Source organism: Tachysurus vachellii, chromosome 19 (assembly GCF_030014155.1).
Source record: "Tachysurus vachellii isolate PV-2020 chromosome 19, HZAU_Pvac_v1, whole genome shotgun sequence".
Taxonomy (NCBI): Eukaryota; Metazoa; Chordata; class Actinopteri; order Siluriformes; family Bagridae; genus Tachysurus; species Tachysurus vachellii.
This window is the reverse complement of record NC_083478.1, coordinates 3,922,963-3,949,083: the sequence shown is the minus strand read 5'-3', so window position 1 is coordinate 3,949,083 and position 26,121 is coordinate 3,922,963. Positions and strand designations below refer to the sequence as shown.

Genomic DNA, 26,121 nt, shown 5'->3' with positions numbered 1-26,121 from the left:
ACTCTTTGAACTGCTGCCAACTGAACGTTACAGAGCCCTGAGCACCAGAACGACCAGACACAGGAACAGTTTCTTCCCTCAGGCTATCCATCTGATGAACACTTGACATACACGAAACACACCACACTATTCTTACATAATTTACTTAAAACACAAACTTACTTATTTATATTTCAATTTGCACATTTATATTTCAATTTGCACATTTTTTCCCACTGTACAACTGTCTATATTATACAGTATATGTGTTCTTGTCTTGTCAATGCCATTCTGTTTACACTGTGGAGCTTCTGCACTAGATCAAATTCCTCGTATGTAGAAACATACCTGGCAATAAAGATCTTTCTGATTTCTGATTCTGATTCTGATTATTCATTTATTTATTTGTATAATTATTATTCATAATTAATTAATTGATGTATTTATTTATTATTATTATTATTATTATTATTATTATTATTATTATTATTATTATTATTATTCAGAAGGCGTGCTGGCAGAATGGATGAATCCCAAACCGCTCTTTAATCTGTACAGAAGTGCACTAGATAAGGTGTAAAATAATGACTATTTATTACTTCGCACCAAAAGTCGTAGCGACCTAAGAACAGCGTTACCTCTCCCGGAAGTAAAACTCAGGGCCGTATACTAAAAACTACACCCCTATTGGCCATCTAGTGCACTACAGCATGTAACGCCGATGCTTTCACGGCTATGTAGGACACCTCTTTAGGAAATAAGGCTGCATTTGGGATCGAGCCTAAGTGTGTTTTTATTTTGAATGATAAGGCGATGTGCTTGTAGCAGCTAGCCGGGATCATCTCGACTGTTTTGTGAAAGCATGATAATTGCCTGAATAGGTATTACATTTATTTTAGATTTATAGTACGCCTTTAATCAAACGTCTACGTGTGTGTGTGTGTAAAAAAAATACATGCTCTCTGCAGCTTGTTTATGTTAATGCTAATGCTAATGCTAAATGGATTCAGTGTTAGTTAGCTAAGTTTGCTAAGTGAAGATTTTTTAATGACCTTTTTAACTAACGTTTTTACTCCGTTCCTGATAAGATGAGTGGTTTCTGTGTCAGTTTACTAGGTGGAATAAATGAGGCGCTGTATTATTGGTTGGATTTGACAGTGTCATGTGCAGCTGTTTATATGCATCACACACGTGTGTAAATACGTTGTTTATTGTTTCATTAGCAGAACCACACTCATGATGAACTTTGACAGTCTGGACCCGGGACTGGGTGAGTACGCAGCCGCGCTGGACTCCACTCTGGACCCGGGACTGCTGCAGGCTGTGGAGATGGACCCGGACGCTATGGCAGTGCCCGTGGCCGAGGGCATGTACTCCGAGCTGCATAGCGTGGCGTCCGAGGTCGGAGTTCCAGTCACAGCGACTCACTTCGACCTGCACGAAGAGCTCCTGTGGATCGGAAACCACCGGGTAACGGACATCAGTGCAAAACTGCAACATCTGGAATACAGCAAATGTGCAGTTGAAGCTAAAAGTTTGCATAAAAGCAAGTTTAAGGCATTGAGACTCAGGGCACACGTTTCATTTACATTACATTTACAGCATTTAGAAGACGCCTTTATATCCAGAGCGACTTACATTTTTATCTCATTTTTATACAACTGGGCAATTGAGGGTTAAGGGCCTTGCTCAGGGGCCCAGCAGTGGCAGCTTGGTGGACGTAGGAATCGAACTCACAACCTTCCAATTGGTAGCCCAACACCTTAACCTAGCAGACGCCCTTATATCCAGAGCGACTTACATTCTATCTCATTTTCATACAACTGAGCAATTGAGGGTTAAGGGCCTTGCTCAGGCAGTGGCAGCTTGTGGACGTAGGAATCGAACTCACAACCTCTTGATTGGCAGTCCAACACCTTAACCACTAGGCTACCACATCCTACGTTTCATGTTGCTGTAATTTTTCTATATTGGTACATTAGTTTTTTACGGTGTAACAGTGGACAACCGATAAGAAGGTTATGAGTTTGAATCTCACTTCCACCGAGCTGCCACGGTTGGGCCCCTGAGCAAGGCCCTTAACCCTCAACTGCATTGAAAATGAGATAAAATGTAAGTGTAAATGTAAGATAAGGACGTCCAGCTAAGATGCTGGAAATACTTGTGGGCATGTGGTAGTCTAGTGGTTAAGGTGTAACAGTGGACAACTGATCTGGTCCAACTGAAGGTTGTGAGTTCGAATCCCACTTCCACCACTTCCACCGAGCTGCCACGGTTGGGCCCCTGCGCAAGGCCCTTAACCATCAACTGCATTGCTGTATAAAAATGAGATAAAATGTAAGTGTAAATGTAAGATAAGGACGTCCAGCTAAGATGCTGGAAATACTTGTGGGCATGTGGTAGTCTAGTGGTTAAGGTGTAACAGTGGACAACTGATCTGGTCCAACTGAAGGTTGTGAGATTGAATCCCATGTCCACCGAGCTGCCACTGTTGGGCCCCTGAGCAAGGCTCTTAACCCTCAATTGCTCAGTTGTATAAAAAATAAATGAGATAAAATGTAAGTCGCTCTGGATAAAGGTGTCTGCTAAATGCCGGAAATGTGAATATAAATGTAAATTTACAGACAGTCAGGACTCTCTTACTTTATTTCCGTTATATAAATGTTACATAAAAACAGTAACTAAGACAGTTTTATTTATATTAAATTTAAAATTGTCACTGGATCAATTATACATATTTACATACAGTTAATGCAGTCATACTTGGTGGCATTAACTTTTGATTGCTTGAACCTCAATCAAATGAAACGTTCAGGTTTGTGGGCCTCAGTGCGTAGATGTGAATTTTTTTTTCAGTTCGGTCTACAAATATTCTATAGGATTGAGGTCAGGGTTTTGTCATAATCCAGTGGAGGATTTTCAACCATTACGTTACATATCGTGAAGTATGCTTAGGATCAGCTGTGACCACGCTTTAACGTTTCTGTCACATGAGTTGCTTCAGTGTTTCTAGTTAATTCTCCTTTCTTCGGATGTCATCTTTGTTCTATAGAAAGTGCATCATTCCCATGATGCTGCCATCCCCATGCTTCTCAGCTGGGAAGGTGTTCTGTGGATTAAAAGACTCATCTTTTCCCTGATAGCACATTTGCAACTTTTCTTTGTTTTATTATTTAACAGGTTATGGGAATTTTTGTGCTTTCATTTTCTCCTATTACAGGGACACGCAAGCTCTTTTTTTGGGCCCACGATGGGACGTTACTCCTCGTTCCAAGTGCACCTAGCTGATGACATTCGCCATATTCAGAGCATGGATACTGGCGTCCTGTTCCTGACCAAGAGTAACATCAAGTGCCTTACACGCGGAGGCCTCATCATGTTCGACTACCCGTGAGTTTCACTTGAAACTTGCTGACAGTGAAAAGTGACAGTGTATAACCTCATGACTCATAAAATACTGTATGTCTGTCTGTTGCCATGTACCAGGATGGAGGAGGGTGCTGACATGCACAGTTTGCTGCTCACTGACAATAACACGCTGCTGTTGGGAGGTTTGCAGAACTACGTGACTGAAGTGGATCTGAACACTGTGCAGGAAACACAGAAAGTAAGCTTTCATTACACGTGCACTTAATACTGATCATGATAGTGTTTATTTTTAATCAATTTTTTTATGTGCGTAGGATGGAGCCGTGGGTTTGAATGATGGGATAAATATTACAGAAGTAACAAAGTCACAGTTACTAGTTACACTAGTAACAAAATGAGTAATAAAACATGACCTGACTGGCTGTTACAGGAAAATAATCAACAGTGAGGTGGTTTGAAACAGTCAGTTTCTCTACAGTGAGCATTATTAGTTTATTAAAGAACAACACGTTATTCTTTTTATCCATTTATAGTTAATATCCACAAAAGAAATTCATTTTTTTAAGTGTTTTAGAATTTTATATAATATATTATTATTAGGGGGCACGGTGGCTTAGTGGTTAGCACGTTCGCCTCACACCTCCATGGTTGGGGGTTCGATTCCCACCTCTGCCTTGTGTGTGTGGAGTTGGCATGTTCTCCCCGTGCCTCGGGGGTTTCCTCCGGCTACTCCGGTTTCCTCCTCCAGTCCAAAGACATGCATGGTAGGTTGATTGGCATCTCTGGAAAATTGTCCGTAGTGTGCGTGTGTGTGAGTGAATGAGAGTGTGTGTGTGTGCCCTGCGATGGGTTGGCACTCCGTCCAGGGTGTATCCTGCCTTGATGCCCGATGACGCCTGAGATAGGCACAGGCTCCCCGTGACCCGAGGTAGTTCGGATAAGCGGTAGAAAATGAGTGAGAGAGTATTATTCTTATTATTATTATTATTATTCTTATTATTATTATTATTATTTATATTTAACACTATGAAGTGAACACAAATTATGCTGTAATTAGGATTGTACATTACAGTCAAATTAAAATAAATAATACAAATAAAAGATAATAATAACTATAATAAGATGATAAAAAGAATTAATAATAAAAAGGTAAAAACTAAAAAATGAAATAAGGAATAAAATACAATATTAACCTCTTAAACGATTTATATATCCCCAGTATCTCAAGTCTATAAAACGTTAAGTCACTTTTATTGTCACATCACCACAGCACATGTGCCTTCGGTGAGTCAAATTCTTGGGAGCGAACTCCAGAAATTGCAGAATTTACAATTTACAAACGTTACCATCAAGAAATCATAAAACATTCTCCAGTTCGGTCAGAATCTATGAAGTTTGTTTTACAAAAAATAAATAATCTTCTCTAAGGCTTGACATTGTTATTCATTGAGAAACTTGATGACTTTCTGTTTTGTAATTTAGTTTCTGTTATCATTTACACTACAAACGGTCGTTCTCTCATCAGTGTGTCTATTTTTCTTTTGAAGATATTAAGACCAATGAAAATTGTCATGCATGAGAAAGCGCGAAGTCGGCGCAAAGTTCTCTGGCGCTGGAGGGTCTTCAGGACAGAGAGGACACCGGTTTCATTTTTCTGTTTTATTTCCTCTAAAAATGGGTGCTTTACTCATTAAATTTAATAAGACAGAAGAGTCATGTTGTCATGTAACCAAGAAACCACAACGTCCTGTATCCCGAGGATGTTTCAGTGGAACGTTGTGTCTGCTTTCTTTTTCTCTTTTTTTTTTTTTTTTTTTATTTCTTTATTTTATTTAATTCATTTTTGTTTAAAGCTTCTGCAATGAAAGTGATAACGGGAAATAATTTGTTCAACATTGTCATTGTCAAAACATCAACATTGTCACGAAGGAAGAAAACCTCTTACAGAAAACAACACTTTTATTATTCGTCATGCAGTGATGTATGTGATTTTAGACATGGATTAGATTTAAAAAAAAAAAAAAACCTGAAATAACGTGTCCTCAGCTTAGACGCACTTCTTTGAAAAGCTAAAATAATATAAAGGTTTTTTGTGTGTTTTTTTCTTTTCTTTTCCCCCTTTACGGTGTGTTATTGTAGTTCACCGTGGAGATCCCAGGTGTGGCCATCATGAGGCAGTCCAATCGCTTCTTCTTTTGTGGACATACGTCAGGAAAGGTGAGAGGAAAGCGAAACAGGATGTGTCTGTGTGAAAACGTGTAAAAGGGATATCATCTTTGGACTGGAGCAGAATATGTGGACTTTCCAAGAATCAGTTTATACAAATGCGAACAATGCGAGTGTGTGTAATAGTTCAGGTTTGTGTCATAGTTCATGACCTTTAAAAATTAGCAAGAAAGCTGATCATAGAAAGTCTGGAAAATTTAGAATTAGGAAATATGGACAATGCACTGAAAAGAAAAGGGTGGAATTTTTAAATGGGGACAGATTACGAGCATTCACTGTTTCTCTCTGAGGTACGTTTTCTTCAGAACATTGTGAGATTATGGCGTATTTTTACAACGTTGCTCTCGTCTTTCCTGTCTCCTGGCGTGACAGGTGTCTCTGCGAGATCTCCGCACCTTTAAAATAGAGCATGAGTTTGATGCTTACTCCGGCAGCCTTTCTGATTTCGATGTGCACGGCAATCTGCTGGCGGCGTGCGGCTTCTCGAGCCGTGGCCTCAACGGCCTGTCCTGCGATCGCTTCCTGATGGTGTACGACCTCCGCATGATGCGAGCCGTTACCCCTCTGCAGGTGCACGTGGATCCGCTGTTCCTCCGCTTCATCCCGACCTACACCTCACGGCTGGCTATTATCTCCCAGACAGGTACATCACTGCCCGGTAGAGTGTGCAGAATCAGCAGAAGTGACGGCTTGGTTAATTTCCCACATGTAGCACATGTTTACATTGTTTCCCTTATTCTTTTAGGTTATCCTGCACAAAGTGATATCAAAGTTTTGATAAAATATAACACGGATATTGTGTGGATAAATTTTCTGTTCTCTTTCTCATTTTCTCACACTTTGTGGTATGTAAAAAAAAAAAAAAAAAAAGAATTCCAATATTTCCGGGTATCTAAATTTAACATACCTGCAGGACTTTGTCATGAGGCCATCATCTGTTGTTTTGTATTACTGAAGATTATTTTGTAATTGTCTGCTGATGCCCCCTGCAGGTCAGTGTCAGTTCTGTGAGCCCACAGGTCTGGCCAACCTGGCTGATATTTTTCACGTGAACACAGTAGGCCAGCTGCTAATGAGCTTTGAAGTGTCGAGCAGTAAGCAGGCGCTGGCGTTCGGAGACTCGGGCGGTTGCGTGCATCTGTGGTCCAGTGCCCCCGACGTCTCCTTTAACGACTACTCCAGAGAAACGGAGCTGGCTCTTCCTTGCATTGTCGATTCGCTGCCTCATCTGGACTGGAACCACGAGCTGGTGCCACTTTCTCTGGTGCCCTTGCCACTGACCAGCACAGAGCCTTTGCTCTCAGACTGGCTCAGTAACCTCGTCACTCCCAGCCCAAGGTACACAAACACAAACACTCGTGATTCGTTAAAGGTAATTAAGTGATCCTTAGCATTTTCAGTTTAGCACTCTACATTATTAAGAGTTTATCTGAAGAGCTACAGCTGTTTGTGGTTTGCAGTGCACTTCTGCTCTCTGCTGTCTGCTAGCAGTACATTGCAGCGTATATTCCAACTTTCCGTCTGTTACAGACGTGCGCCTCCAGTTGACCCAGAGATTTTGAGGACGATGAAGACTGTTGGGTTTATTGGATATGCTCCCAACCCTCGCACACGACCCAGAAATCAGGTACTGCAAATTTTATTCAATATTCATGAAAATCAGGGATGAGGTCTTTTTTTTTTCCCCACTTATTTCTATAATATAAAATTTGATTACATAATTTGATTTGTGGACTATATCTATATATCTCACAGTCTCACACTGTATGGTATGCTAATTTGTCAAGCAGGAATTAAGTTCAATTAAGCAAATTAAGCAAATTAGATAAGCCATAAATTACCTTAAAATTGACTTTTGTTTTTTTTTTTAAAGGCCAGTGGTACAAATGTATGTGCTCTCAGATGGCCGGTGTGGTCCGTTTGGGTACATCTGGGCAAAAAATATAATATTTAAAGCTGTAATGCACCACTATTAAAGATCAGCCTGAAATACATTAAAGGTGCGGTGCACGATGTTTGAAAACTGCTTCAGAAAACCGAGTCGGGCCGACAAACAAAACAAACGTGTGGCCAGTGAGCAGAAAGGGGCGTGTCTTGTCGATATGGGCGGAGAGAGTGTTCATTGCGCATGTGTGACATTAGTAGAAAGCGGTTGAAACATTGACCTGCCGTTACCTCTGCCTGGAGGACAGTTGAACGTCGTCTTCCGCGTGAAACGGAGCTGAACCTTTCACGGTACAACACACAGTACTACAAAAACACATCTGTATTACCATAGTATTACTCATTGTGTTCATTTATTGATAAAAATATACCCTCGGTCAGCTGCCCCAACAGGTTCCGCCGTAATAGTTGCCTGGGTTACGTATGTATGTGCGGGGCGGAGCTATCAAAACAGGGGTGACACCCATTTGGGTTAGGGGCGTGTTTGTTTTGGTGATTTCAAATGTCAACATTGGCTTTCAAACATCGTGCACCCCAACTTTAAAGACTTTGGAACGTCTGACATAGTTGCACACACGCATACGTTGGAAATATATTTATTTTGGTTTGCACATTTGTATATTTGCAGGGCTATATTTGTGATATCGGTGTTGAATCGGCTAATCCATAAACCATTTTAGAAAGGACATTATTTATATTATTTACTGTCCAGCGTCACCCAAAAAAGGACGAGGTTCCCTTCGAAATCTGGTTCCTCTCAAGGTTTCTTCCTCATATCGTTTTAGGAAGTTTTTCCTTGCCAACCTCGATGCAGATTTGCTCATTAAGGGTAGATTTTAACGATAAATAATAATTTTAGTTTAACTTTATTATTTTTTTAATTATTTATGCTCCTGTAAAGCTGTTTTGGGACAATGTTGGTTATTAGAAGCGCTATACAAATAAATTTAATTGAATTCATCTTCTGATGCAGTGGCATATTGTATAGCCCTAATACTGTACATACATTCATATAAAATGTTTGTGCCTTCACAAAAACTTTAAATGTTCTGTGTGTCAGGTTCCGTATAAGATAAAGGAGGTAGAGATGGAGTATGACAGCTATAACCAGGTTCCAGAGTCTCCGATCGGAAGAGACGAGGAGCCTCACTTATACATGGTGCCAAAGAAATACAGAAAGGTAATGACATACCTTATGAATGAATTGGGGGCATTGAAGACTTTATTATGGACATGTATCGTATTTTCCGCACTATAAAGCGCACCGAATTATAAGGCGCAGTCTCAATTACGGGGTCTATTCCTGTACTTAACCCATACATAAGGCGCGCCGTATTATAAGGCGCATGCTAAAACATACGGTCTACAAAAAAGGTAACGGAAGCAAAACAGTGAGTTTAGTTGAACTTTATTCTACTATTTAACAACACACACACACATTATTTTTTAATCAATCTTCTCCCACAAATCCATCAAAGTCCTCATCTACTGTGTCTTCTTAACTTGGCGCAGTTCATTTTCTTGCTTCTTCTACTTCCGAACCATAGATTCATTGATGTTGAATTCTTTCACAGCTGCTCTATTCCCATTTACAACCACGTAACTGATAGCCTGTGGTTTGAATTGTGCCTCGTAAGCATGTCTCTTCACCGGTGCCATGTTCGGCTGTCCTTAGACAAACAAATGTTGTCTTCTTTTTTCTTCTGATTTTTATTGGTGGATGGCAAACCAACTTAAGGTGCATTTGCCACCACCTACTGGACTGGACTGTGGAGCGCATAATGGTTAGGAAGAAACAAATGTTGTTTTGCAACATAGCGGTAGTATACGTACCTACCGGAGGCGTGGCGGAGGTAAGCGTACGTACTGTACGTATTACGTAATGTTCTCTGATCGGTTTATCGCTGCCAGCGTACGTAGTGTACGTATTACGTCCCTGTGTCAGCGGGAAATGGTCCGACAGTCGATCAAGCGGAGCGCTTACCAAAGTCGCACAATAACATTTTTACAGATTTTTGGAACTCAGTGCACACATAAGGCGCACCGGATTATTAGGCGCACGGGCGATTTTTGAGAAAATTTAAGGCTCTTAGGTGCGCCTTATAGTGCGGAAAATACGGTATACATTACAGCACGGTGGAATTCTTTTCTTCGCATATCCCAACTGAGTATACAAAGTATTTGTTTAATTTCCATTTATTAATTTGTGTGTGTGAGTGTGTGTGTGTGAGAGAGAGAGAGAGAAAAAGAGAGAGATTATGACTGGTGTTGTTTATTATAAGTGTTTGTTGCCTTTTTTGGACTCCTTTATCATTTGTAATGTTGCTCCCATTTAAAACAGTTCGGCTCAAGCCCAGACATTTTTACGGTCATGATTGAGGACAATGTCCCGTCCAGAGACAAGCTGTTTCCTGCACGGTTCCATAGAGACAGCGGTGCGGACAGATACATTTTGAGCGCTGTGGCATATTAAATATATGATAAATAGTCAAAAAGTTTTTCTGCGTGAGAAATACGATGTGTGGCGGGAGAACGTGACAAAAGACCCAAATGAGTGACTGTCACTCTCGATGCCTGACACTTGACAGCCCTGCAGCTATGATACAGCGCCCCAGGAGCAGGAAGGCACAAGGGCCCAACAGTGGCAGTGCTGGGGTTTGAACCCATGTGTGCTCATCTATACTGCATGATGTATTATTAGTGCACCTCGTTCAAAAATGACTAATATATATGTTACAGATGCATCTTTTTTAGTTTCATTGTCTGTACTTCATAAAGACAAAACTACGGTGGCCGAGAAGTGCAAAACACATTAACAAATCCGAAAACACATTAACAAATCCGAAAACACATTAACAAATCCGAAAACAAATTAACAAATCCGAAAACAAATTAACAAATCCCAAAACAAATTAACAAATCCGAAAACACATTAACAAATCCAAAAACACATTAACAAATCCGAAAACACATTAACAAATCCAAAAACACATTAACAAATCCGAAAACAAATTAACAAATCCGAAAACAAATTAACAAATCCAAAAACAAATTAACAAATCCGAAAACAAATTAACAAATCCGAAAACAAATTAACAAATCCGAAAACACATTAACAAATCCAAAAACACATTAACAAATCCGAAAACAAATTAACAAATCCAAAAACAAATTAACAAATCCGAAAACACATTAACAAATCCGAAAACAAATTAACAAATCCGAAAACACATTAACAAATCCGAAAACACATTAACAAATCCGAAAGCACAACGACAAGTCAGACAACCCAGAAACGGCAGTGTATCGTTTTTGAATGGAAACTTACCGATCATTGGACAAGACTCCTGTCACTCAAGATATACAGGTATGGAATCTTATGTGTAATGTGTAAAGTTCTCCGTTTAAATATAAGAAAATAACAGAATTAATCCACAGTAATCCGTTCCATCCATCCATTCCAACTTTTCCCTGCGGCAGACTGTTGAACTTCATGTATACCTTGAGTGACAGGTGTCTTGTCCAATGATCGGTACGTGTTCCAATCACAAACCTCTTCCAGGTTGTCTGAATTGTCGTTGCGTTTTCGGATTTGTTAATGTGTTTTCGTATTTGTTAATGTGTTTTCGGATTTGTTAATTTGTTTTCGGATTTGTTAATGTGTTTTCGGATTTGTTAATTTGTTTTCGGATTTGTTAATGTGTTTTCGGATTTGTTAATTTGTTTTCGGATTTGTTAATGTGTTTTCGGATTTGTTAATTTGTTTTCGGATTTGTTAATGTGTTTTCGGATTTGTTAATGTGTTTTCGGATTTGTTAATTTGTTTTCGGATTTGTTAATGTGTTTTCGGATTTGTTAATGTGTTTTCGGATTTGTTAATTTGTTTTCGGATTTGTTAATGTGTTTTCGGATTTGTTAATTTGTTTTCGGATTTGTTAATGTGTTTTCGGATTTGTTAATTTGTTTTCGGATTTGTTAATGTGTTTTCGGATTTGTTAATTTGTTTTCGGATTTGTTAATGTGTTTTCGGATTTGTTAATGTGTTTTCGGATTTGTTAATTTGTTTTCGGATTTGTTAATGTGTTTTCGGATTTGTTAATTTGTTTTCGGATTTGTTAATGTGTTTTCGGATTTGTTAATGTGTTTTCGGATTTGTTAATGTGTTTTCGGATTTGTTAATTTGTTTTCGGATTTGTTAATGTGTTTTCGGATTTGTTAATTTGTTTTCGGATTTGTTAATGTGTTTTCGGATTTGTTAATGTGTTTTCGGATTTGTTAATTTGTTTTCGGATTTGTTAATGTGTTTTCGGATTTGTTAATTTGTTTTGCACTTCTCGGCCACCGTACAAAACCGATGTTATCGGGTTTAAACTCTGTACTTGAAAGTCATCCTGAGCCTTTTTGCGTAAGCGCTGTGACTATTGAACCGTATAATAATAACCGAACACCTCGATCTCCACCAGGTCACCATCAAATACTCCAAACTGGGACTGGAGGACTTTGACTTTAAGCATTACAACAGAACTCTGTTTGCTGGTTTGGAGCCTCATATACCCAACGCTTACTGTAACTGCATGATCCAGGTAGGAACATATTCACTTAAACAAGCATTTAGAATTTATATAGAGAGTAACCAACACCACGCATGGGGATTTTTGCTGGTTGATGAATAAAGACTGGATATTCACTTTGATTATGATTACATTTCTCTCTAATTGACGACAAGGTGCTGTATTTACTGGAGCCAATTCGATGCCTGGTGCAGAATCACTTGTGTCAGAAGGAGTTCTGCTTGGCCTGTGAGCTCGGCTTCCTCTTTCATATGCTAGATCTGAGCAGAGGAGATCCCTGCCAGGTACACTTCCATTTACCGGTTAAGGATAAAATATGTGATACAATCTCACAAGGTTAAGGATCTTTGCTTGCATTTACTATTCTTAGTAGTATTTGGAGGAGATGATGATGATGATGATGATATAAAATGGAAAAATCCTTTTTTCCAGGCCAGTAATTTCCTGCGGGCCTTCCGGACAATTCCTGAAGCGTCAGCTCTTGGCTTGATCCTGGCTGATTCAGATGAGCAGACAGGGAAGGCCAGGCTGGGTCACTTAATCCAGAGCTGGAACTGCTTCATCCTCACACAGCTGCACCAGGAAACACAGGAGCAGGAAGGACCTCAGGCTTACAGAGGGACCAGTAGGTGAGGGGCAATTCACAGTTTTCAAACCGGGTACATTTGCTGCCGTCTGAATCCAAGCGCGATTGTTCCTGGTGCCCTATATTTTGTTGGTCTGGTTTTAGACACACTTTTAAATCTCGTCAAATCTTGCATCATCACACTCGTGCGTATAAAGCACTACACTACTCACAATATTTATTATTTATTTGTTTATTAATGGTGCTTGCAAAGCAACATTATTACTATTGTGCCGGACAAAACTTCGGCGCGTAACTTGTCCCACAGCTTTTGTCCTAGACCCATGAATAAGATGTCAAATCGACCGGCTCATTGAGGAGAGGTGTGCTATGACTTTTATTAGCGATCCGAGTACCCGTACTTCCGGTACCGGGTCTCAAAGTGGCCTTTTTTCCCATAGACTCCCATTATAAAATTTGGAGGTTTGTAACTCGGCAAGTTTTCGAACTATCTACACCAAACTCGGCCAGAGCCTTTAGGGTGATACTCTGAACAAAGTTTTAAATTGGTGTACCGACTGGCCTTCCGGTTGTGCCGCAGCCCCGCCCCCAAAATATGCAAAATGAAAAAACTTTTTACAACATGGACATGTAACATATCAAAACACTCACAACAATGAGGGGAACTCCGTCACGTGTATTCTGATGACATCACATGCTCGTCTCGACTAGCCTCCGGGATTTGCCATGTGCAAACACCATTCACATTTTCTTCAGGAAATGTACGTTCTAGTTTATTGGTGCTATTATGCGGATGAAACGTATCAGGGATATGGATTAGGTATAAAGCACTTTGTTTACTCACAAACATTTATCATGCAGTTGGACTGACGTATGCGATTTTGAAATAAAAATTTCTGCGAATGAAACAATAAAGTATGTGTGTGTTTGCAGTACGCTGGGTTCTTCAGGGGAGTCTGTGATTGGCAGGCTGTTTGGCTGCGAGGTGGAGAACAGCAGTCTCTGTCGCTGTGGGAAGGAGACTGTGCGCTCGTCACTCACTCTGCTCTTCACTATGCACTACCCTGAGCAGAGCTCCATCGGTAACTGTATAGACACACAACTAGTGACATTTATCACACCTTCATCAGTAAATCAAAGAAAACTAACTCAAATTAGAGATCTCGGCGATCAGTTTAATTAGCTCGAGCTCGAGGTATTAATAAAACAGACCACATAAGCCAGTATCATGAGAGAATTATATATATATATATATATATATATATATATATATATATATATATATATATATATATATATATATATTATATATAATTTTTTTTTTTTTTAAATAGAAAAGGTCCCTGAATATGATTTTGCTGAAATCCTGAAGAAGAGCATCTGTCTGGAGCAGAGCACACAGGCCTGGTGTGAAAACTGTGAAAAATATCAGCCCACAGTAAGTCTGTGTATATTAGCCTTATCAGCATGCAGCCTGATCAAACCGACAGATCCTGTTGAAGCGTGGATGCTGATTGGTTAGAAAGTGTTAAAGGTGCGGTCTCCGTTGTTTGAAAGCCAATGTTGACATTTGAAATCACCAAAACAAACACGCCCCTAACCCAAACGGGTCCCACCCCTGTATTGATAGCTCCGCCCACACATACATACGTAACCCAGGCAACTAACGGAAAGAAACGTGTCTTTATCATAGCTGAAGGGAAGAACAATACGATTGCAGATAAACAAACAAGCAAAAATGACACACAAGCATAATCATGTAAAGGACAAAGGCATATATTAGTTCTGTGTAACAAAACAAAACCAACGTTACTCACCTATCAAGAAGGAAAAAAGCGCCTCGGTGTCTTAAGTAAAGTTGGTCACATATTCACAGATTGGAGTTTCCCGAGTCAATAACTCCTGAGCTAAACACTGTTACTACACAAAACACGGTTGTAGCTGCGTCTCTACATTACTAGAAAAGAGGTGTTATTTGTGTAGTAACAGCGTTTAGCTCAGGAGTTATTGACTCAGGAAACTCCAATCTGTGAATGTGACCAACTTCCTGCTCCTTCAGTTCTCTCCAGCGCTGGAAAGCTGATCCTATATTAACACGTCCTACTTCTTACCTTATCGTAAACCTTTCTTCGCTTTCTTTCTTTGTTTTTATCCTCCGTGTCAATGTTAAAACCGCTTTCTGCTAATGTCACACATGCACACTGAACACTCTCTTCTGCCTATATAGACAAGACACGCCCCTTTCTGCTCATTGGCTACACGTTTGTTTTGTTTTTGTTTTGTTTGTTGGCCCGACTCCGTTTTCTGAAGCATTTCTCAAACAACGGAGACCCCACCTTTAATAATCAGTTTACACAATAGGTCTGACTTCAAGTTTTAATGTTAATGCACTCTTTCTGATATGGTTTCTATAGTAATAACTTACACAGAGACTTGTTTGGCATACTCTGTGTATCAGTTTTAAAAAAATGTGTGTAAGGTGTTGATACGGTGAAGGTTTCTGTAAGGAGTGTTAAGTGTAAGACTTTTATAAAAGTCAGAGGATCTTTTCAGGATAGAAAATTATTATGCCTTTTCGGTACCAAGTTTATTTTGTGTTCTTAACTTTAAGAGGAAAAAAAGAGACTTTTGCTGTGTGGACATTTGTTTGTAGCTGGTTTAATGTATGTACTAATAGGAGCTGACTTGTTCTGAAGATGTTCCTCTATAAATGTAACTCTAAGCTTTTAAAAGCTATGAAGTCATTGTATGTAATAAAGAAGTTTTAATGCTGAAGAGTAAAACAAACAAACTTTTGTTATAGAAATCAAAATACTCTTTGTGATGCTCAGTAATTGTGTGTGTGTGTGTGTGTGTGTGTGCACGTGCGCGCGTATGTAGGTACAAACAAGGAACATCCGCTGTCTTCCTGACGTGTTGGTAATAAACTGTGAGGTGAACAGTGTGAAAGAAGCAGATTTCTGGAAAGCCCAAGCTGAGGTGAGCTCTCCGCACCATATCAACAAATCTGTACTCAGGGTCCCAAAGTACTCACCGATTCTGCAGGAACAAACCCTAAAACCTGGAAATAATGTCGCCTTATAGCGCTTCGGGTTCAGAAGTCCGTGAACAGGTTTCTGATTTAAACGCCTGAAATAAATGTCTGTGGTTATCAGGGACAAAAAAAAATACCTCACGCGAAAACGGACAACTCCTCTAGTACGGCTTTATGTTTGTACTAATAACGCCCTCTCGCAATCTGTTTCACCTTAAACTTTTATTCCTTCCAGTTTCTCCACAGAAGGAGAACGGTGGATCCTTATCTGAGAACATTTTTCATTTTTTAACGATTGAAAGAATAGACCCAAACGTTTCGGAAACCACACAAAAGTCTTCAGGCACTGAGAAAGGGAGATGGATTTTATTTTTATTTTTCTCAGCCTGTCTGTGAGAAGGGGGCACAGTGTCTTAGTGGTTAGCACGTTCGCCTCACACCTCCAGGGTCGGGGTTCGATTCCCGCCTCCGCCTTGTGTGTGTGGAGTTTGCATGTTCTCCCCGTGCCTCGGGGGTTTCCTCCGGGTACTCCGGTTTCCTCCCCCGGTCCAAAGACAAGCATGGTAGGTTGATTGGCATCTCTGGAAAATTGTCCGTAGTGAGTGAATGAGAGTGTGTGTGTGCGTGTGTGTGCCCTGCGAAGGGTTGGCACTCCGTCCAGGGTGTATCCTGCCTTGATGCCCCATGACGCCTGAGATAGGCACAGGCTCCCCGTGACCCGAGGTAGTTCGGATAAGCGGTAGAAGATGAATGAATGAAAGAATAGACGGGACGCTTATTTTCGGAGACTTTGAAGTCAAGCGACTGTGCATGCTGTAGTTCTGTACATAGCCAAAGTTTAGAGTTTTACTTCTTCAAATGTATTTAGTTTTCAAAATTCATTAAACTTGTGTTTATTTGTGAAGGTCATCTCGATGAAAATGTGCCAAATTCTTAAACGTTTGTTGATCACAGAGTTTATTTTCTGTAGCTGTTGGAGAAATCTAAAGTGATGCTAAACTCCTAGGGTTTGTAGGATTGGTGAGCACTCGGCGAAGTGTAACTTATAATAAGTTACAATAAGCCGCTAAACCTTACATTTTAACAATCACAGATTCAGTTGGGGTTAAATGTCCTCTCCGATTTAGCGAATGGCTGTTTGTTGGTTTAAAATATCCTAACCTTTTTGTACATCTGATTGCTGTGCAGTACTCGTTCAACAAGGCACTGAAGAAAGAAGCCGCAGAGCCACCAAAGCCCAAAGAGCCTCTTCCGACAGAGTGGTGCTTAGAGTAATACTGAAACACACTGTACCTAGCTGACATCCTTCCACATACACACTACTGTTATTTAGCAATAATCTCAAAATCCTCCGAAACAGATTAAAAATAAATAAATAAAAGCTTATGAGGCTTTTGATGGCAGCCATGTTTTCTACTCATAGTCATGACATTATATTGGCATTATATCTGTAATATTTCTATTCATGTACTTTAACATGAACAGGGATGAAGTCTACAGTGCAGAAGGTTTATCCTTCGACACCCGAGCAGAGGACCTGAAGCATGTGTGGATTCCACAGAGTCTAAAGATGTGCATTAATAAGACTCACGGTCTGGAGGTGTGCAGCTGGAACGGGACCGAAGAGGTGAGAAAGTCCGACTAAAGCGCTCAGAGTCGTACAGGATGTTATTCAAAGCTCACGGGACACGAGAGCATGTACAGTTAGTGTTACAGCGAGCAGCAGTTTGTGCACTGTGTTATTTATTTGTTGATCTATTTCTTTTTTTGCTGTAGTTAAATCCAGAGGAAGAGTCAGAAGGAGCTGCTGTTTATGACCTGGTGGTCACTGTGCCTCACATTCTTGATCCCCGTACAGGCGGAAACTTGGTGGCTCATATCAAAGTGGGAGAGACGTACCACCAGAGGAAAGAGGTCAGACAGACAGACCCTGTGATTGTGAAATTCAGCCGTGGCTGACATTGTAAGGATTGACATAGGCAGACAGATGGATAGACAGTCAGAGATAATCAGCTTAATGGTAACTGGATTCTTGCAAATGAGGTTAAATCGCATTCTAAAGAACATTTACCTTACCCTACTTTTACTTCTTTAATATCAGCCGTGCTAAACTAATAAGGTCAGAAGTATTCAGACCCCTGACCATGACACTCGTGTGGTTCCTCCAGAAACCGTTGCTACAAATTCAGATGAACACAATTGTCTAGAACGTAGAATCTTCTGTAGAATTAAGATTTCTTTTTAATAGAACTGTGTAGTCCAAACGCTGTTCCAGCATGACGATGCACAAAGCACAGAGCTCCATGAAGACACGGCGTGTTAAGGTTGGAGTGGAAGGACCCAAGTGTCCTGCACTGAGCTGTGTAGATGAAGGAGCACAAATCCCCACAGCCATACCTCAAAATCTAGTGGAAAACAATAGACTGTGGGTTTGGACCGGGTGTAAATGTCAGGTGTTCGCATACTTTTGGCCATATAAATGTAAATAGTTATCATTTTTTCAATTAGTAAATTGTAAGCGGTGACAAAATGTTTATTACGTTGGCGATACTGGATAAAATCTTTTGTTCCTGTATAGGGCGTCACACATCAGCAATGGTATCTGTTTAACGACTTCCTGATCGAGCCCGTTGATAAGGTAACGTCATAGACATTACATGTAGATGTTTGCACCATTCTGTTCTGTGAGCAAACGAGTGCTAAGAAAGCATTTGTGTCCCTCAGACCGAAGCGGCTCAGTTTGATTTAAACTGGAAGGTCCCAGCCATCATTTACTATGCCAGGAGGAACTACCATACAAAATATGACCTGCGGAGTAAGATTTTTCACCACGATTAGTCAAGACATGTTAAGACATGCGGCTCATTAGTCCATTATCAATTCTCAGTTTTTTTAAGAATACTCTGGGATCATTCACAGTTAAAAACCCAATCGAAGCCAACGTGCTGCTGACGGAAGCATCGCTGGCCCGCAAACAGAGGAAGAGTCATGCCACCTTCATCCCTCTGATGGTGAGTGAGATGCCTCAGCCTGGAGACCTCGTGGGACTGGATGCAGAGTTTGTCACGCTCAATCAGGTCAGTGAAAAGCGCTTCGGATTTTGTTTAAATGCCTTTTTCTCAAGTTCCCGAGTGATACAACTCTGTCATCGCGAGTTTGAATTGTTTCTGCTGCCTGATTTCTTTCCATCCATCTGAGTGACACTAAACAATCTTGGGCATATACTTCCAAAAAAAAAAAAAAAGTGACTTTAGATGTCTGGGATGAAGCATGTGCAAGCCTTCACCCTGTCTGTTTGGTTGGAAACAGCTTGTTGGTGGGAATTCACGATTGACCAGATTACAAGAAATTGGGTTTAAAAAAAATTCTACGAGCAACTAGATTCTCTCTGGGTTTCAGTGCATTTCCTCTAAATGATCATTAATAACCTGTCTATATAATAATGCTGCTTTATGTAAATATGTATTGTTTTTTTTTTGTTTTTTTTTTGGTATACACACTAATGTGATACGTGTTTGGAAACGTGACCTACAGCGCTGACCTTTAACCATCACATTAAATTCTATCTACACTTGTGCACGGCATGTTCACTGATGTCATGTTATCTGTGTGTTTGCCACCGAACAGGAAGAGGCGGAGCTACGAAGCGACGGCACCAAGTCCACCATAAAGCCGAGCCAGATGTCTGTGGCTCGTATTACTTGTGTTAGGGGACAAGGGCCCAACGAAGGGGTTCCTTTTATTGACGATTATATTTCAACACAGGAGCAGGTGAGGTGTCTGGAGAATGTGAGCTGACATCGATTTAGCTTGATGATTTTTGCTCCTTGCATATTTACATTGCAGTATGCAGTATATGTCAAGAAAATATTACAGTTTGAGATCATTAAAAAAAAAATTACGATTCAAGAATGTTCAATAATGATAATAATAATAATAAACTTTATTTTCTATAACGCCTTTAAAAGTAGCATCTCAAAGCGCTTCACAGAAGAAAAAGGAAACATACAATTTACATACATACAATATAATAAATACCTTGGATCATAATATAATAAATAAGGTTCAATAACAGTGTTATTTCTAGCTTGTTATTAATAATTAAATATTTTTTAATAGTCATTTAAAATATTGTTTTTTAAAACCCTTTTTTTTGCTCCAGGTGGTCGATTACTTGACTCAGTATTCGGGAATCAAACCCGGTGACCTGGATGCCAAGATTTCTTCTAAGCACTTAACCACGCTTAAGTCTACTTACCTCAAACTCCGTTTCCTTATTGACACCGGAGTGCGTTTTGTTGGTCACGGTCTACAGAAGGATTTCCGAGTCATAAACCTTTTGGTGAGTTTGATGCACCTCCTCTTGCCTTGCTCACTCTGTAAACTGTGGAATGTAAAATATGTCGGCAAATTGTCCAGAGCTTCTTGGCTTCTATATTTTTTTTATATAAACATGTTTACTGTGTTCAGGTCCCGAAAGACCAAGTGATTGATACAGTCTACCTCTTCCACATGCCCAGGAAAAGAATGATCTCTTTGCGTTTCCTTGCCTGGTATTTCCTGGGTAGGTGTTTTCTGCTCTTCTGAAGCATCTTAAAAATATATATATTATTCATTCATTCATTCATTCATTCATTCATTCATCTTCTACCGCTTATCCGAACTACCTCGGGTCACGGGGAGCCTGTGTCTATCTCAGGCGTCATCGGGCATCAAGGCAGGATAGACCCTGGACGGAGTGCCAACCCATCACAGGGCACACACACACACTCTCATTCACTCACACACTATGGACAATTTTCCAGAGATGCCAATCAACCTACCATGCATGTCTTTGGACCGGGGGAGGAAACCGGAGTACCCGGAGGAAACCCCCGAGGCACGGGGAGAACATGCAAACTCCACACACACAAGGTGGAGGCGGGAATCGAACCCCCAACCCTGGAGGTGTGAGGCGAACGTGCTAACCACTAAGCCACCGTGCCCCCTATATATATTATTATTTTATTGTATTTGATTTTTATTTATTTATTTATTCATTCATTCATTCATTCATTCATTCATTCATTCATTCCTTTATTTATGTGGAACCATCACTTTTGCTACAGACACACATTATGGCTTCAGTCCAGTTCTTTATTTATGACTTTCTGCTTCAGACTTAAACATTCAGGGCGAGACCCATGACAGTATAGAGGATGCACGCACCGCTCTGCAGCTGTACAGGAAGTACTTAGAGCTGAGCCGTGGGGGGCAGGAGGAGTTCCGGAAAGTACTGAAGGGTCTTTATGAAAAAGGACGAAAGCAAGACTGGAAAGTGCCGGAGTCGGATTGTGCAGACAACCAGGGAAGCCCCAAAGGTATGTAACCTGACCAGAACGTGACACAGTCAGTACATGATACTTGGAGTCTTATGTGTAATTTCACAGGTAAAAAGAAGTCCAATGGAGTGACTGATTTAATAAACTACATTACATAGACCTGCTCAGTGTGAATTAGTAATCAGTTGATTTAATTCACTCACGATTCATACGCTCAGCTTGTATCCATCTTAAGGACAACAAAGTGGTGGGCCAGATATAAACTAGACACGTATAGCTATTGATTTCATAGGATAATGATTCTGTTTTGTATATTTGACAATACAACAGTGCTGTGGTAGAATTTTTTTACCTTCTGGTTGTTTAAAAGATGTTAATTTATTTTTTTTTTCAATTAAATATCAGGATTTCCAGTTTCTTTGTATGCATCATCCTTTAATTAAAAAGAAATATTGATTGCTGTGGTACTCAAGGAATAAAACAATTTATGATTAAATTTTATGATTAATTTTAGTTGAGCCTGATTCTTCTTCAGTGTTTTTTTTTTTTTGATTTTTTATTTTTTTTCCCCCTCCCTTTCTCAGGTACTGCTATGTTCCCCTCGGTGCTCGGCTTATGATCAGAGAGAAAACTGTAACATTCCAGCCGAACGGACTTTCCTCCCTCTTCTACACTCATCCATCCAGGAGTCTTCAATATTGCTATACTCATTGTCTGTTTTGTGCAAACACTGGAAAAGCAAACACTGATTTATAGCAGATATTTTTGAGAAAAGTGAACATGCAGCAGGAAAAAAGAAAATGTTAAACCAAAAAAAAAAATAATAATTTTTTTACCTTACAAGACGTGTTTGTAAGATGTTTGTATAACAAATCTTCACACCCCTGTTACACTTGCAGATTTTTATGTTGTTATAAAAATGAAACAAACAAAAAAAAATCATGTCAGACCTTTTTCCAAATTTTCTGTGATCTAGCAACAACAAAAAAGTGAAGAACAAATAGAAATGTTTTAAACCAGGATTAATAACCTGGTGGCGTAGTGTGTTGACGTGTCCTGATTCTTTGTTGACGTCTTTGCAAGTCTCGATTTGACGATTTTATTCCACTCTTCCTGGTGTTTGTCATTCTCTGATTCCGCGGGATTTGAATAGAATGCAGATATGAAACGCTGATCGTCTTCTGAAGTTTCTTTTTTGATTTGAACTTGACTTTGGGTCATTGTTGTTCTGAAATGTTTCTTCTGCTGTCTAACAGAAAACTGCATTTTTTTTTTTTTTTTTATTTACACACCAATAGATTGGTATTTGGAGCTATCCACGAATCCATTGATCTCGAATAGATTCCCAGTCCCAGCTGCATAGCCAGCAGTCGCCACCACCGTACTTCACCGTGGGTGACGTAATCTTTGGGCGTGAAGGTCTTAATTTTCCCCAAAATGTTCTACATCAGGCCAAAACACTATTATTATTGAGTAATTAATTCATTCATTTTTGTTAAAAAGGTTTTCTGTCTATCTGCCTTATGATCTAGCCCTTGTGAAGAATACAGGAGATTATCATCACATGCCAGAAGTGACCAGTACTTATCAGATATTCCTGAAGCTACTTTAACATTTCTTCTTGTCCTTGTTCCATGGTACATCTCATGATTTGGAAATTCTTTTGTACACCTCTCCTGGTTGATACCTTTCAACCGTTAGATCCTATACATGCTTCCAAAGGTTCTTTCAGACCAAGGCTTGAGTTGCTGGAACACGATGTTAAGTTTGAATGTGATATGTTTCATTCTCACAGACGCATCCCTCCGTTTTTGCTTTGCCATGTGACGTTAAAGATGGAAGAAGATCTGATATGATTTATCTTGGTTGCAGTTTTTCATCACAGAAACCTGCAATTTTGACAGGGATGTGCAGACTTTTTATTTCTACTGTAGCTAACAAATTCTGGAGGCATGAAGCCACTGCTTTAGCAGACTGCATAGGAAATATCTTCACAGTCCTTTGTCAAGCGGCTTTGACGTCTGTTTCATTTCACTTTATTCATTCAATTTTGAAAGACTTGCTCTAGACTCATGAGTGAGTTTGTGAAACATCTCGGCTAATTGACTACATTTGTGGTAATCATTAAAAGTTGTGGAAATAAATTTTCCCTTTTTTGATGTTGCACACAGCCTGAGGAGTTAAACCTCTGAGCTAATGCATTGCACAGTTAAGATTATTTTAACCAGGATAGAGGTTGTGATGTGAATGTAATGCTCGTTTTACTATTGAACGATGACCTTTGTGTAGCAATTGCAATTTTATCCAGATTTTACACTCCAGTGAGCCAAACTTACTGATATTTTTATCTGGATTTAAGAACTCCACAATTTACTGGTGTTATTAAAATCACTTTTTTTTTTTTAAAAGTGATAAAGCATCTCAAAATAAGCATGTAAAGAAATGTTCAAATTGTGTCACTATTAAATAATACCCATTGGATTTGGATGAGCTATTCACATCCAGTGTAGTTTGAAGATATTAGTGACACCTTTTGAGTTTGCTTTAATTGTAGATTTTGAGAATTTTTTTTTTATTATTATTATTATTAAAACTTTTTTTTGTGTTTTTGTTGGTTTTTGTTCTTTTTTTTTCTATCGCTGTAGCGTCATGGATATATATCATTTGAAGTGTGTTACAAACCTCTGACTGCACATAGTACTGGGGCAGGTTTGCCTCAGATTTTATTGCTTTGACCTTCCTGTAAAGTCAAACATTGCACTTATTAAATCTTGGTGTTAGTACAGGAAGCCAAAGCAAACGTATTGTTGTGTTTTTGTATTTTCTAACAATGTTGTACACTTTGAGGAGTGTAGCTGAATAAACTTTTTTCACACTTTGGGTGATTTGGTGTCATTAATAATATAAAACATGAAGTACACCGGGGATAGGATGAAGAAGGAAATATACTCTGTGATGCTCTCCTGATTTCCTGCATTTATTTGATCATCCACACTTTTTTTAATAGTGTACAACGTGTGTATGATTCAATCATTACACGTGAAACAGCTGAAGAAATTATACTGCTTACTCATTAGATGATGTTTATATTTTTATCTTAACATCTAATTTTCTAATCTAACTGATCAAAAGGTGTTGATTAAATGTCTATGACACATGTCTATGACAGGTTTTGAGTATATTGTCAACCGTAGTAAAAGTCTTTTTTATTTAAAATGATTAATAATTAGCAATTTGCTGTGGTATAAAGAGGAATATAACACTTCTGGATGTGCTCTTGTTGGAATATGATCAGCTTCAGTGTGCTAACAGCAATATCTCCTTCACACTGAGCCACATTACACTACACTTTTACTGATCACGTTCCTATAACATGTTCCTATGTCCAATTGGATTTCTTTCGCTTACATAAAGTACACCGTAAAAATACCATCTCACTCTCATTATCTTTTCCTTTAGCATCTCACAATAATAAATGAATGAATTTAAAACTAATATTTCTATCTTAAAAAAGTCCATATGTTAAAGTTCACCGTTCAAAATCCTGAATGAGGTGCAGATTTTCCCAGAGTTCCTTTAACCTTTTTGTTAATGGATTATAGATACGATGTGTATGAAACAGGTCCTTCAGACAGAAACATCTTGAACATTTTTACTTATCATTCTCCTCAGCTTTGGGAATAAACTGAAAGTTCTGCTGATCATTTCTAAGGGAATAGATAGTCTGTTTGAATTTAGACTGTGTTTTGGGTTTGGAAGAACTACAAGGCACATATTTACACTTAGTGAGCAATGTTGAATACATTTACATTTCTGGCATTTAGCTATCCAGAGTGACTTACAATTTATACAACCGAGCAATTTAGAGTTTAGGACCTTGCCCAGGGGCCTAGCAGTGGCAGCTTGGTGGACCTGGGATTCAACCCCATGACCTTCTGGTCAGTAGTCCAACGCTTTAACCAGTAGGCTATCACATCCTAACTAAAATTCTTATTATTATTTTTTAATTGTGGAAAAAAAAATGTAATTTTTAAAAATTCAAAAAATAAATATGGTGGGTTTTAACACATGACCAACAGGCAGAAAATAATGAACTAATCAAATTAGTTTCTATGTATGTAATGCAAACTTTCCCTCCTGCTTCTTTTTTAGTTTGTTGTTAAGAGTTTATTTATCGTAGATTTGTTTTATTGATGTGACGTTTGAATGAACGATCTCAATACCTGATTTTTTTTTTTAACCCAAGTCTCTCTTGCTGATTTCCAGTCTATTGTATTTATTATTATTCATTCCAAGCATCTTAATTGGTCACAGAGATATGATTATTCATTATTCATGTTTTCCTTCATTCGTTCATTCATTCATTTATTGACTAATCTGTATTCACGTAATCCATGTCAGAGGAGCAGTGGAGCTGGATTTTATCTCACACACACACTCATTCACACCTTGGAGCACTTTAGCAAAGCCAATCTACTCAAAAAGGCATGTTTTTGGAAACAGCGACTGTTCATCCCGTGCTCATTAAGCAATAGGGATGTGGTAGCTCAGTGGTTAAGGTGTTCGACTACTGATTGGAAGGTCACTGGTTTGAATCCCAGGTCCACCAAGTTGCCACTGCAGGGCCCCTGAGCAAGGCCCTTAACCCTCAATTGCTCAGGTGAGACCTCGTGGCGCAACGGTAGCGCGTCTGACTCCAGATCAGAAGGTTGTGTGTTCAAATCAGTAGGCCTGTGGTAGCCTAGTGGTTAAGGTGTTGGGCTACCATTCGGAAGGTTGTGAGTTCGATCCCAAGTCCACCAAGCTGCCACTGTTGGGCCCCTGAGCAAGGCCCTTAACCCTCAATTGCTCAACTGTATACAAATGAGATAATGTACGTCGCTCTGGATGTGCGTCTGCCAAATGCTGTAAATGTAAATGTATAAAATGTATAAACTGAAATAAGAAAAAATGGAAGTCACTCTGGATGAGTGTCTGCTAAATGCTGTAAATGTAAATGTAAATATCTGAAGGGGAAAATACTGTAATGTATAAATTTATCGTTCATTTATTAAAAAATGTATTTATCTTGGTACTTTACATAGCTTTATA

The 26,121-nt window shown here is 39.3% G+C and overlaps 1 protein-coding gene across 3 annotated transcripts; it reads left to right on the top strand.

Annotated features, from left to right (window-relative positions):
* Window positions 1–751: 751 nt before the first annotated feature.
* pan2 (poly(A) specific ribonuclease subunit PAN2) lies at window positions 752–23,908 on the top strand. 3 transcript variants are annotated; one of them, XM_060893501.1, is made up of 26 exons: window positions 752–860; window positions 1,203–1,449; window positions 3,200–3,369; window positions 3,466–3,586; window positions 5,488–5,565; window positions 5,947–6,217; window positions 6,567–6,912; window positions 7,105–7,201; window positions 8,579–8,698; window positions 11,982–12,101; window positions 12,245–12,373; window positions 12,522–12,718; window positions 13,609–13,757; window positions 14,010–14,113; window positions 15,556–15,654; window positions 16,898–16,971; window positions 17,195–17,336; window positions 17,486–17,623; window positions 18,288–18,347; window positions 18,434–18,524; window positions 18,629–18,786; window positions 19,337–19,480; window positions 19,872–20,051; window positions 20,180–20,273; window positions 20,869–21,069; window positions 21,615–23,908. In XM_060893501.1, the coding sequence occupies exons 2-26, from the start codon at window positions 1,216–1,218 to the stop codon at window positions 21,647–21,649; spliced, it is 3,552 nt and encodes a 1,183-aa protein (XP_060749484.1). In that variant the 5' UTR covers window positions 752–860; window positions 1,203–1,215; the 3' UTR covers window positions 21,650–23,908. The 3 variants fall into 3 exon arrangements, with proteins under 3 accessions (XP_060749484.1, XP_060749482.1, XP_060749483.1); XM_060893499.1 differs by having other exon boundaries at window positions 16,898–16,980; XM_060893500.1 differs by having other exon boundaries at window positions 775–860; window positions 1,206–1,449; window positions 16,898–16,980.
* Window positions 23,909–26,121: the final 2,213 nt, after the last annotated feature.

Bases quoted from the DNA above. Each gene is read 5' to 3' on its own strand.
- pan2 (XM_060893499.1), top strand. From the start codon at position 1,216: ATGATGAACTTTGACAGTCTGGACCCGGGACTGGGTGAGTACGCAGCC. The intron at 8,699-11,981 runs GTAATGACATAC...GATCTCCACCAG, and splicing joins TGCCAAAGAAATACAGAAAG to GTCACCATCAAATACTCCAA. The intron at 15,655-16,897 runs GTGAGCTCTCCG...ATTGCTGTGCAG, and splicing joins TCTGGAAAGCCCAAGCTGAG to TACTCGTTCAACAAGGCACT.